The 13,758-nt window shown below is 37.3% G+C and overlaps 1 protein-coding gene across 1 annotated transcript in view; it reads left to right on the forward strand.

Moving 5' to 3' along the window:
- MTMR9 (myotubularin related protein 9) overlaps positions 1-12,140 on the forward strand; it is a 42,040-nt gene extending 29,900 nt beyond the window's left edge. Inside the window, exons 8-10 of the mRNA XM_054576039.1 lie at positions 3,935-4,155; positions 5,648-5,799; positions 8,347-12,140. Coding sequence (XP_054432014.1) covers positions 3,935-4,155; positions 5,648-5,799; positions 8,347-8,510 — 537 coding nt within the window. The 3' untranslated portion in view covers positions 8,511-12,140. The remainder of the gene's footprint in view (positions 1-3,934; positions 4,156-5,647; positions 5,800-8,346) is intronic.
- The last annotated feature ends 1,618 nt before the right edge of the window (positions 12,141-13,758 follow it).

The following is a 13,758-nucleotide window of genomic DNA, read 5'->3' on the forward strand; positions in this document are numbered from 1 at the left end:
TTAAAGTTTTTTAAAAAATAATAGAAATAGGCAAGAAATATACAAAAACAGGTTTAGTTTCTACAAATAACAAAGGAACAATTAAAATAACGTCATTGTCACAATCAGATTAATGAGTATTAAAAATATTGGTAATATCAAGTATTGGCAACTCTGAAAGGAACTAGGTATTCATAGAAACTTTGTCTTCATCTTAAAGCAGTCCCTTTAGCATATTTTGCAGTGCTGGTTTGGTGGAGGTGTATTCTTTTAGCCTTCTTTTGTCTGGGAAACTGCTTATTTCACCTTCCACTTTAATTGAGAGCCTTGCTGGGTAGAGCAGTCTTGGTTGCAGGCCTTTGCTTTTCATGACTTGGAAGATTTCTTGCCATTCCCTTCTGGCTTGCAGTGTTTCTGTTGCGAAGTCAGCTGCTAGCCGTAACGGGGCTCCCTTATATGTTACTACCTCTTTCTCCCTTGCTTGCTTTAGGATTCTGTTTGTCTTTGATATTTGCCATTTTAATGATGATGTGTCTTGGAGTGGGCCTCATGGGGTTCCTCTCGAGTGGGACCCTCTGTGCTTCCGGGACTTGTGTAACTTTTTCTCTCCTCAAATTAGGGAAGTTTTCCATCACTACTTTTTCAGACAGGTTCTCTATCCCTTCCTCCTCCTTCTGGTATCCCTATTATACGGACATTATTACGTTTCAGGTTGTCCCGCATTTCCCTCAATGCCTCTTCATTCTTTTTGAGTCTTTTTTCATTTCCTTGCTCTTTCTGGGAGCTTTTTTCTACCTTATCCTTCAGCTTGCTCATTCGATCCTCTGCTTCATCTAGCCTGCGTTTGATTCCTTCTACCGTGTTCTTCAATTCAGAAATTGTATTCTTCACTTCTCTTGTCTCTTGTTGATAGTTTCTATGTCCTTTTTCATGCCGACATAGTTTGCAGTAAGTTCCTCATAGTTTCCCTGTAGTTTTTTGTAGTTCTCTCTGAGCTCACTGAGCTCATTGAGCTTCCTTAAAACTGTTGTTTGGAACTCAATATCCGATAGCTTACTTGCCTCTATTTCATTTAGTTCTCTATGTGGGGATTCCTCCTTTCCCTTCGAGTGGGGCGTATTTCTTTGTCTTCCCATTATTTGTGAGACTCTTCTCTTTTGCTTCTGATTCTTAACAAGATCTGTCTTGATTTCCTGACTTTGTGGTGTGAACTTCTATGGTTGGAGACCGCTGTTTTTTTCTTTCTGGATCTGCCTTTGATGATATCAGATATCGTCCCGGCCTGACCTTAGGCAGTCTGTTTGAGACTTCCCGGAGTCTACTGTCTGTGGCTGTCTCCTTCAGCTGTTAATCTAGTCACTCTGCACTCAGCAGGCCTGCTTAGACAGCTCAGGGCAGGCGGAGTCCCTCCTTGGGGCGGGGTTATTGAGTCCTCTCATGCTGCTGCCGTATGGGGGAGGAGTCCACACTGGGATCCTGCCAGCTACTCCATTCTCTCCCCAAAGCCTCCATCCCCAGTCTCTCCTCAAGTTTCTCCAGACCTCTCTGTGCCCACTTTCGCCAGGGATCTACTCTCTGTGGCTGCCACTCTGCATTCAGCAGGTGACTTAGACAGCACAGGGTGGGGTGGAATCCCGCCTGGGGGCAGGGCTGTTGGGTCCTTTGACACTGGTGCTGTTCAGGGGGAGTGGTCTCTGCCTGAGCAAGATGGCTGCTGCTGCATGAGGGATGAATCAGCACCAAGATCCCGCCGGCTACTCTCTCTGTTCTCTCCCCAAAGCCTCCTTCCCCAGTCTCTCCTCAGAGTGGCTGCTAATAAAAATTTATGCGTTGGTCCTTTAAACAGTGCTATGCATCTCCAGCCACCTGTCTCCAGCAGAGAGCAACCCTGCCGCTTTTCGCAGCTGGCTGTTTTGTGTACTTTTGGGGCTCTGGTGTTGTGGGCTAGAGATCCCTGCTTTTGGTTTAGACCCTGCTCTTCCCGGGGGGATCCCACTGGCCATTTCAATATCCTTCTGGTGCTGCCACCCGTGGGCGCCCCGCCCGCCTTTTCGAGTCTCTACCGCACTCCTTACCAGTTAGATTGCGCTAAAGCCGATGCTTCTGTCTCCGAGGTTACAAGGCTCCTCTCTCGCTATTGTTCAGTTGTTTGTTCCAGGTGATTTCTCCATAATTTAGTTGTAATTCCAGGTTGGTCCTAGGAGGAGGTCAGTGTGACTTCCACTTACTCCTCCGCCATCTTGTAATCTCCCCTAATTAAAATGTTTAAATTGTATGTTTCATTTTCTGGAAGACAATGAGTTTATCTTCCTCTCATTAAATGGTTGTAATCTTTACTGCCTATCAATTTCTGTATGTGTCTTTGCTTATATTGCTCATTTGGCACTTCATTCCCTTAAACTGTTATTAGTTGTACTTTGTTACCTACAGGGAAAATACAAAGAATGTAAAACACAGTCCTGTCTTCCAGAGCTTAGTCTTGTTACAGATAAAAGGCATAAATGAGGCAGAAGGAGGAGTAGGGATTTGTAATTACAAGGCATGTGGTTTTTGACTTTGTGCCTTTTGCTCTAGGCTAGCTCCATGCTATCTTCTTCCCCAGCCAAATGAAATTCTTCCCATCCTTTAAGATATAGTTAAATGTCACTGTTTTCCTAAAGTCTTGGGAACCTTAACCTCCTTCACAGATAAAATTGGTCCATTTTCTTTGTACCTTGTTTCCTGAACTAGACCAAAATAACGTGAGTTCGTTGAGGTCAGGGAACCTTGCCCAATTCATCTGTTTATCCCTAGGACACAATGCTGCTGTCACATAAGGCTAAATGACAACTGAAATAAATATATCATAAAATAGACTGAAATCCTCCAAGTCAGAGATTAATTGGTGAATGTGTATACTGTGTAACTTAGTAAACAATTGTTGAAAATAAATGTGTAGATATCTTGGAAATGAAAGTATCTCTGAAGAAAATAATTTCTGACCCTCCTAGTTACAATTTGGATGTATGTGTTAATGGATTTATTATGTATGTGTACCATGTCTACCCCGCCTGACAACTGGCCTTTAAGTCAGACTATCCTCTTTAAGTCTCTGTTTAAGTCAGACTATCCTCAATAATGGTGAAATTTATTCAGCCATGTTTCTTATAATATAGAGCAAAGAAACAAGTATGATGTACTTACATATTATCATTTTAATGGCATCAAAATCTCATTAGCCACTGGAAAATGGTCATGGCATTATCTTTGTCACACAGAAGGATCCAAAGGTAAAGCAGATCTCTGAAATACCTAAAAAGGTGTGATTTGGGATAAGGTCAGTACTCGGGTTCTGGGTGGGCCAGAGCCAAATGATTCTTAAATTTCCTTTGGTCAGTAGATGGCAGACTCTTCTGGTTCTTTTGGGGAGTCTTTCTGGGAGAAAAGAGAAACTAAGGAGAGCTTTATCTCTAATAAAAAAGTATTCATAAAGGTTGACAGTAACTCCTTTTCCATGTGCAACTAAAGACAATATCAGGTGTGCCCTCATTAAGTTTGTCTGTCAGAGCCCTGTATTTATCTCCACTTAGTGGGAAGGCCTATGGAGCTTATAGCAGTCTACAGTAGAAGGTGATAGCCGTCCTTTGTTTTGAACATGTGCCTGTACATGTTCTTTGACTTTGCTCCAAATTATGCCGACCTAGAAAAATGTGAGTTTATCATTACTTAGGTTTATTATTCTTCCATTTGACATTCAAAGGACACTTGCAGTTCTTTTGGTGATGTCTTCACTGCACAGCCTTGTTAAGTATTTGGAAATTGTTTTAAACCAAGAAATCATTAATCTAAACAGCAGTTACCAAAATCATATGGTGTTCCATTTTATAAGAATTTCATTGCACCTACGTGAAATAATGTTAATAGAATGTGGGATCTCACTGGGATATGACCGTCACATTTTCACCTTTTCTCGCAGGCTGGTCACCCGTTTCAGCAGCGCTGTGCACAGTCAGCCTATTGTAATAGTAAGCAGAAGTGGGAGTCACCTGTGTTTCTTCTCTTCTTGGATTGTGTGTGGCAGATATTTCGTCAGTTCCCTTGTTCTTTTGAATTTAATGAGAATTTCCTCATCATGCTCTTTGAGCATGCGTATGCCTCACAATTTGGAACTTTTCTGGGCAACAATGAAAGTGAAAGGTGGGTACCCTGCTCACACAGGGGCCATTTCATTTTAAGTTTTTTGGCCACTTCCTAAAAGAGACGAGGATTTGGTTCTGCATTAATGTTACTTGTAAGATGATGGAGATTGCATTTAGTATGAATCACATAAAGTGTGTTCTTGTTTTGACCTTATTACATGCTAGGTGAGGGCATATCCTAAGACTTTGTTCTGTTAGATTAAAATTACTCCATATACTGATTAAAAAGTTTTGAGTAAACTGGACAACCGTTTTAAATTACAGTTTCCTTACATAGCGTCATAGTGTCTTACATCTGAAAGAAGCCTTAACATTTAATCTAACTGTACCCTCCATTCTGTTTTAGAGAGTTAGGAAGGCAGTATGCAGACAAGTTAAATGCCTTGTCCAGTGACACAGCCAGCTGGTTGCCAAAAGTAGGGCTGTGAGACTGGTCTTCCCACTCCTGCTCTAGCCTTTGTCTGTTAAAGCAATGTGTATAACTAACTCGGCATCTCAATAATGTTTGACTGTGGATTCTTTTTGGTGCTGTACCTATTAATATCCCCGACACCTACATTCAATAAAGAGATTGCAAATAGATTTTATCTCACATTCTAATTGTCATTTGGTAGAGTCTACCAGTAGTGCTGATTGAGAAGGAGCCTGAAGCTCTGTGGGGCAGGCTCAACCTGAAAAAGTTCAGTGATTGGCCACCTATGGGCTTGGGAGAAGGGGTGGAGGGGCCAGCGGCACAATGGTTTCCTACCCTCAGCATGCCTGGTTCCTGGGGATGTAGTATAAGACTTGCTAGCCTAGCAATTAAATGCTAGTACCACATGGCTTCTGTGATTATGTGGATTCCTTTTATTACTAGTATAACTATATTCACATAGTTAACTGTCATGAAGCTTGTAAGTAATCAAGTAGTTTCAAAGACAAAATCAGTTTTACAGTAAAACTTCAGCTTGAACAGAATCCTGTGAAAATTGACTATATTATTTTTTTGGTTAATGTAAGGTTTACCACAAATTATCTTTCAATTCTTGTTAAACTTTATTTTTTTCTAAAGTATGCCATTTTACTTTCCATCCCTAACAGTTTATTCCATGATAGAGTTACAGAATTTCAGAATTATTATGAAGACTGTTCATTGTATATGAATGTAGATTAAATCTGTATTAATCTATTTAACTATTTTAAATTAAAATACCATCCCAGACACAATAAAAGGCTTTGTATATATGGATTAATGTTGAACACTGAACCTGACATGATCAGATTCTGGTTTTTTTTCCTTCTCACTGTAAAACAGCCTTTGTCTTGTTGTTATTAAGAAGTATAATGCTGACTTTTCTGATAGATATTTTTATTTTGTGTTTCATTCCTCTAATAAAAGCCTTGTATTCTGCCTTCTGACATACAGAAAAAAGCATCCTATTAGGAGGAACATTTGATAGTGATTGTTATAAATTAACTTCTCTAATGGCAATTTTTCTTTTCTTGATCAGATGTAAGTTGAAGCTACAGCAGAAAACGATGTCTCTGTGGTCTTGGGTCAATCGGCCCAGTGAACTGAGTAAATTCACTAATCCCCTCTTTGAAGCCAACAATCTTGTCATCTGGCCTTCGGTTGCTCCACAGAGTCTTCAGCTCTGGGAAGGTAAGCCATGCATCCTTTACAAACATTTTATCATTAGCCAAGGGTGCTCTGTCAGCTGCCTCTGAGTACATGCTGTTTTGTTGGTATTTGAAGATGGTAAGATGGACTTCACTCTCAGACCTGTGTGTAATTATTTCTTTCTTAATATTTTTTGAAGAATCTTTATACTGTATTCCATAACAGGTATACCTTTTTACAATCCCACCAACAGTACACAAGAGTTCTGATTTCTTCACGTCCTTGCCAAGAGTGGTTATTTTCTTGTTGGGTTCCCCCCACCCCACTTTGGTAGTGGCCATCCTAATGAGAGTGAGGGAAAGCACATTACGTTTTGTGTAAGAAAGTTGATAGATAGCAGGACAGGAACAGGTTGTACCCTCCTTCGAGATGGGTCCTGTTTCCTTTATTAGGCGGTCTTAAGCCAGGACAGGCGCTTTTGCTAAAGCCTCCTAAGGGTTAATGAGCTGCCTGTTCTGGTTAGTTTACAAATGTACACAGGTGCATCCATCAGTGCAGTAATGTAGATATCCCAATGTGCATGTGGAACAATACCACGCTTAATTTTTAAATCAGTTCCAGAGAAGGTGTTTTACCTCCAGTAATTTTTCAGACACCTGAAGCTTATTTCCTTAAATGCCAAAGACTGTTTTTTTTAAATAGCCAAAATGTATCTAAAATATATTAGCCATTCATTAAAGAAAGGCTATAAAATACCATTTAAGTTATTTTTAATCATTTTGAAGGCAGTAAGTACCTCTTCATTCATCCCTGTAGTAAACAGCGTAAGGCCTACACACACAGGGATGGCAGCTGTTTGGTAACCTGAACTGACTCACCACAGATGTCCATTACTGCACCGTGTCCTGGCGTGGGGCGCCGTCGTGGACAGTTCTCGCATGGGAAGCTATCTGCCCTTTACATGGAGGGTCTCAGACTGCTTTGCCTTCTCAGCTTGAGATCACGTCTGCTCTGTAACTTCTCTAGATGTCAGTTCTCACATCTTGTTCCTCTCAGCCTATCTGTCAATAGCTGCTTCCTTCCTCTCAGTCTATGCTTCTAATCTTATCTGTCAAGGGGGACCCTCATCAGAATTGTGGGAAAATGTCCTCAGATAGCCTTGAGGTGCTCTGAGTCTGAGCATTAGTGCTTTGGGAATTTTTGGCTGCTCGGAACTTCTCTCTGCTTCCTCTCCTGATTGTTAGACAACCACAGATGCAAGATCAGTAATCTCTTAAATAAGAGATTTCAGCTATACTTCTTAAGACTTGTGGGATAATTTACCTAAAAGCCACAGTCATGCTTAATAACTGAAACAAGAGACCAGCTTACTTGGGAGAAAAGCCAAATTTAGGAGTTGGATGGCCTGAAGGATGATTTAATTAGTTTTTACTAATTAGTTTAAACCTCACTGAGAGTTTAGGGATTAAGTGATAGGAAGAAATTTTTGTTGTTATGTGAATGAATTCCCACCACTCTATCAGGAATAGAGTTTTCATATGTGTTTAGTGTTTCCTCAACTTAGGACTGGAAGAAATTATGTTAGGTAAAATCTTCTCACTGTAGGTGAATAGAGTATGAGACTATTTTGTAGCTTTAAAATGTCTCTCTGCTGTTTATATTTACATCAGAGTTAACCATTAATATTAAGTAATTCCTGTATTGAAGAACAGGATTTTAAAAATAGGCTTGTAAGTAGAAAAGTTAACACAGGTCAATCAGTCTTTAATCTATGTTTCTATTTTCCCCTTCTGATAGAGAGTAACATTTGGACATACATAGAAAGACTCTTTAGGGCCCCTGGCAGTTTGATTGATGGAACATATTTTAATGAATCATAAAACCTTTCTGAACTTGCCAGCTACTGACACGTTGCAAGCCTGGGAAGTTTTCTGTACCTCCTTACTTGAATGTCTTTAAGCCATCGTGTTGGGGTGATGTAGTTAACACAGGTCTATGTAGAATAGAATGTGTCTCCTTTCAGTCCATAATAAAGTGATAATTTTTATTTGGGGAAAGGAGCAATTGCCTGCATAATTTAAAGACTGTAAGTCAAAGGGAGAGAAAGCGCTGAAGTGAAGATGTTTTTAGATAACGAAGTAGTGTGGTTCTCCTTTTACTGTAACTTACATTTTCAGTAAAAGTGATTCCACACATGTAGAAGGTCTTACAGGTCTGAATAAAGTTCTATAATTGTGGAAAAAAGATTTCTAGTGTGAAACTGGAAAGTTTATGCCATTTTAAATTATCTACTTGTTTTCCTAAATATATTAGAGAATATTATTTTGATCTATTTAATAATTTTGGGTTGAGTGAAGAATTAATGAGCATGTATGTACATAAAAATAATGACTTCTTAAATAGTGACTTCTTGTATTTAATTGTACCCTTTCAGTACCTCAAGATTCCTATATATTAGAAAATAATGAAACATAGATGTGAATTGTGGGAAAAAAGAAAAAATTAATATATGACATTATACATTATCCACAACTTTAATATTAATCCATTGTATGTATCTTTCTTGTTTTCCTTTCCTGGATTTAACAGGTATTTTCCTACGTTGGAACAGATCCTCCAAGTACTTGGATGAAGCATATGAAGAAATGGTTAACATTATTGAATATAATAAGAAATTACAAGCAAAAGTAAATATCCTTCGGAGGCAGTTGGCAGAACTGGAGACTGAGGATGGGATGCAGGAGAGTCCCTGAAAGATGCCCCCACCCCCTGTATAAGGACCTTCCCGCGCTGTGTCCCGCCTCTCTCTCCTTTCGTCCTTCAGCCCACTTTTACACAGTAGCCTTGAACTTAAGGCTTTAGATGTGAGAACCCCCTAATCTAACGGATTTCTCAATACTTTATGAATAAAACTTACTATAATTACTCATGTTTCATGTGGCCTCTTAGGCCTTTTTACTTTAAGAGCAGGAAGGAGGTGCTAGTCATTTTATTTTATTTTGTGTGAATCAGGTGACCTCTACGTAATGCCATTTGTGTTATAGGCATTTCATTGTAAGTTTTTCTCTGTGTCCACTTTCAAACAGTGCTTCAGACCAGTCAAGGATATGATTAATCTCTTTAAGGAATATGTTAGTTTAAAAAAAAAGGTCAGATGTTTAAACATTTTGAATATTAGAAATATTTTTCAAAACTGAAATGGTGGATAAACCAAGAATTTTATGTTTAATATGCCATTTCCAATACTTTTGTCATTCTGTTTAAAATAGTTTTGGACTAACAAAGCTGAATACTGTCTCATTCTCGTTTGTCAAGAAATAAATTCTGAGTATTTATTCAAGGTAAATTATTTTTACAAGGACAACAGGTATAGCCCTGTGATATTTACATTAAGAAGTAAATTTAACAGTAGACTCAAAGTATGTGCAATATAGAAATAAAGTAGGAATTTGTTACTGATATGGTATTGTTACTATTGAATTGGTTTTACAGGTTTTATCAAATGCTGGATGTAACATTAAACCATCATTTATAATGGATGTTAGTTTGGTATAATTAAGCTACAAATATGGCTTCCTTAAACCAGAGATGTACTGCCCTTGTCTGAAGTTCTTATTGCACTGGTTTATGTATGTATGTGTATGTTTTATTGTGTTTCGTTTTATTTTTAAGTATTCTAAGAATTACTAATACTAAGGTTACAGCTTTCGTGGTGGTTTAAGCCTTTTGAAAATTTGACTCTACTGATTTGTTCATTACATGTGAGGCAAATATAATTTAAGTGGAGGTGAAAGTTTATGAACATGATGCAGCTACATTTTAAACTTCAGATTTGAAATGTGTCAGTGTTACAGCAACAGCGATGACTGTGTTTATGCTGGGTTAGTTTATGCCTGCGGCTCTAACAGCTTGTAGTTCAGGGTTTTCCATGTGCATTTCTGTTTTGTGGAGTTGCTCATTTTAACAATTACTATCAATTCTAGTTATCCTTTGAAAGGATAGGGGAAAAATTAATCATTAATACCATTTCCACCCCATCTGTATATAACCATTTCAGTGTAAAACATACCAAAACTGAACCCTGCTTTAGAGTTATGTACGGACCTAAAAATGTAATTTAAAAAAACTGACTCTAACAAAATCTCTGGCCACACTCAGAAGCCTTAGAGAGTGACACATTCTTTCTGTCCCAGTTGTCCCAAGCTTTATCTTTTTTCTGTTTCCTTAGACTTTTAGCAAAAAAACTGGATGACAGTTCATCATCAGAACTCTCTTTTGGTAAATTTTTCTGCCTTCTCCTGTAAGCTCAGTTTTATTCTTGACTTGTTTTCTTGGCTATAGTTATAAATCTCGGGGCACTAAAGCCCTTGCCAAAGGGCTAGGGCAAGGAGCAAAGGAGATGTACTATCTTGATATATGTATATCTGTGTTATGTGGAATGTCTATATTTTTTAAAAGGGAAAACACCCTAGCTTTTTTATGGCCCTCAAAATTGCTTTGTTCAGGCAGCTGACCTTTTTGTTTTCTTCTAACTTTGTCTCAAGACTAGATATGAAGAAGGTGCCCTTTTCTTCTCTGTTAATGGACCCATTTGAAAAATCATCTAGACATCTAGAGGACTTTTTTTTTTCCAGTAATTCTTTAAAAGTGACCCCCCACTAGTGATATTTATTCGTCATAGGGCTTCTATGTGTTTAAACATACGAAGGAGTTTTTATTAGGTTTGGCCATGGAGAAATTATATGCCATCAATTTATAGCTGTCTTACTGTTGCACATATTATGTATAAGCCAGAATATAATAGCATAGTGTTTCAGTTTCTTTTTATTTCTTTTATTGAGACAGGGATCTTAAGCTGTTTGGACAAATTTCATTTTAGTAATTTATAATCAGAGATCGTCCAAACCACAGTTCTGATTTTAGCTTGTAAAAACAAACTTCGGTATCAGTGCATTTTTTTAAAGGGTCATCTAATAATGTAAATGTTAAGGTTTTACAAAACTCAAGAACTCTTGTCAAAAAAACAAGTGCTTTATCAGTATAACTTTCAGAGTGCTTTTAGTAATTCTGTGAAGTTACCCATCCATTCGATGAGAATACATACAATGTGTGAATTCATAAGACAGTACTTGTTAAACATTAAGTTTGGACAATTGTCTTTGATAAGTGTGGCTTTAAAATCTTTAATGAAGAGAATAGTGGCAGAATTAATGAGCAAGCAAATTGTCACACAGGAGTCAATAAAAATCAAGGAAGATATTTTCAAGTTTTTGTATTTAGGCATCTTCTATATTCACTTATAGAGAAGGCTGCTGGTTTACATTTTTAGGATGCAAAAAATATTCCCCACAAAAGATATCTTAAAAATACAAAGGATTGCTATAATCCTCTATCAGCAATATAATGATATTTAATTAATGATATTTTTTGATATCAGAAGAACATGGTTGACTATAAAAATGCTGAAAACCTTAGGTGTAAGTCTTTTCAGTAATTGTTTGGTCAAAATTTTTCATTTTGATTTTATTTAATGGGAAGAAAATAAGCATAAATTGTAAAACCTAACAGGTTTAAACAGCCTATAAATGTGTTTGTTTCTAAGAAAAATTTGGACTTTGAAGCAAGATTTTAAAGTGATTTTGGGAGAAACTTTGGAAGACAATAGACAGTCATTTCAGATCCCATATGGGAATTTAAACTTTCAAATCTGATTTAGATAGGTAATATGTCATTGCTTTTCATTTTAAAGGATGAAATATAGTGAGATTTTAGTCTTTGATTCAATTAGTACAGTACTTATGTTAAATTAACCAATCAATATAATGGAAAAGATTTGATTAGTGGCGATCTCTTGAAGTGAAAAATGGGAACAATATGCTACATTTTTTCAAAAATCTGCTTAAAGATGTAATTCTTGTACTTAATCTGCCTTCAGAATTAGCTATTTTAATTGTCAGTCTTAACTGGGTTATCAGGTTCTATTTTAAGACCTTAACCTGAGGCAGAAGTTTTGGTATTTATCCATATCGAGATCTAATGAATGAAAAGTGTGTGAGGGTACTATGAGCACTCTTTATCAGAAAGTTATTTCTTGGACCAAAAATGAGCAGTTTTTAGAATACTTGATCTTCTGTTCTGGCAGCTTTGAAATTTACCAGAAAATGAAGCCATTCAGTACATCTGATACAGGTTTACGTTGTAGCTCAAGACAATAGTTATTTCTTATTCTTTACCCTGTCAGATCTTCCCTACCGTCCAGGGCTCATTACCAGTTATTACCAGATAGTATTTTTATGTATTTCATCATCTTGACAAAAAAGAAAAAAACATTAAAAGACTGATTTCATTATTATTATTTATACTCAGGTGATATGAAATGCTAATTTTCCTACAATATCAGTTTTCTAATTTTTGTTTTACTGAATAAAACTGCCTTTACCTTCACTCAGTCTTTATAATCTGGTTTCCACAGCATCTTCCTTTAAACCAATAGGCCAGAAGAGACCCTCTGAAACTCTGGCCAGGTTTTAGAAAATCTGGACTTCTTATCTGAATTCCCTCTGAGAAACCCAATGTCCTATGTTTGAACAACACTGCAGAAACTCTGGTTTGTGCTTAACTTAGTGAAAGAGAGTGGGGCTCACTGTAGACACTACTTTGTCCTGAAAAACAATGCCTGATGAGAGCTTACCGCCTTCAGATCCATTCTGTTTAACCATCTGTGAGTATACAGATAACTCTGTTTGTGATTTGTAATAAAGACAAGTTGTGGAACACTGCCTGTGTCTGTCTGCCTGCCCAGGACATTTGTTTCACTTTTAAAATGGAGAGGTGGGTTATTCTACACAAATACACCCTGAGTTCTGTTGTATAGAATACTTATAGCTCTGTCGCCATCAACACTAAAAATGTTATACTTGCACAACTTAGTTATTATAAAAAGAATATGTATTTCTTCAATAGCGGGTATTTGAATTGTACTCTTGATATATTTGAATGTGACTCTTGGAAATAAGTGCACTATTATTCATGTTTTACACAATAAAATTGCACTATATGGCAAATGTATCTATAACGTATGCTTTGCTAAAACCTCAGAGTGCTGTAATGTACAGGTTTCTATATTGTGAACCTGTCTATATATACTCTTTGGGAAAAATACTGAACTTTCATAAGTCTGTGTAACATTTTATTATTATTTCTAATGTTCCCTAAGTGATAAGTTCACTCATGTCATAATATTGGAATCATTCATCTTGAGTTGGCTGCTTTGTCTAGCTTGGTTCACTGAATTATAAACAGTCTTGTCAAACATGGTACTGTTATCTCAGTGTGTAAGATTTGTGTATGGTGTTCTCCCTCTGCCTCAGAGGACTGTTGCACAGATGCTAGTATTCAGATTTCTATAGACAATGGAAATAAAATTTGAATATATTCAAATACTGGTAAATCAAATCTGTAGGCTGACTTCAATTTTTTTCAAATGAGTCGCAGAGCAGTGCAATGGTCTCCCATACACTGTTCACCTCAATTGAATAACTTAAGTTTTTTCACCTTTGATTTATGCTCTTGAGTGTGTGCGTGTTATTACGTTTTAGGGTAAGGTGCAGGCTCCGTGCACTTCCCACCTAAGCACTTCACAGGTATTAGGAGTATGTACTTACATACTGTTTACTCGGTATGTATTGATACGAATTGATGAGGGAAAAAAGAAAGCTACTCAGGGTAGTTTGCCAACAATGAAATGTAGATGATGAATTAGAAAGTCACTGTTTGGCAATCCTAACAGTAATAATTGACCTAGGCCGTCACCATCAATGGATGTTAGATTTAGTGGGATAAAGTTTGTGAGGAAAAGCATATAAAACATACAGCCTCAAAGTATTTTTCCAAAAAAGACAGCTATTAATTACAAAGGGGAAGATAGTAACTTTACAGTGAAGTAACCTGGTAGATACCACTGTATCCAAGTACATACAAGTAACACCACTAGTAATGGGA

This window comes from Pteronotus mesoamericanus, unplaced genomic scaffold (genome assembly GCF_021234165.1).
Source record: "Pteronotus mesoamericanus isolate MK-2021 breed Mesoamerican mustached bat unplaced genomic scaffold, CSHL_Meso_final contig_32, whole genome shotgun sequence".
In the NCBI taxonomy this organism is placed as follows: Eukaryota; Metazoa; Chordata; class Mammalia; order Chiroptera; family Mormoopidae; genus Pteronotus; species Pteronotus mesoamericanus.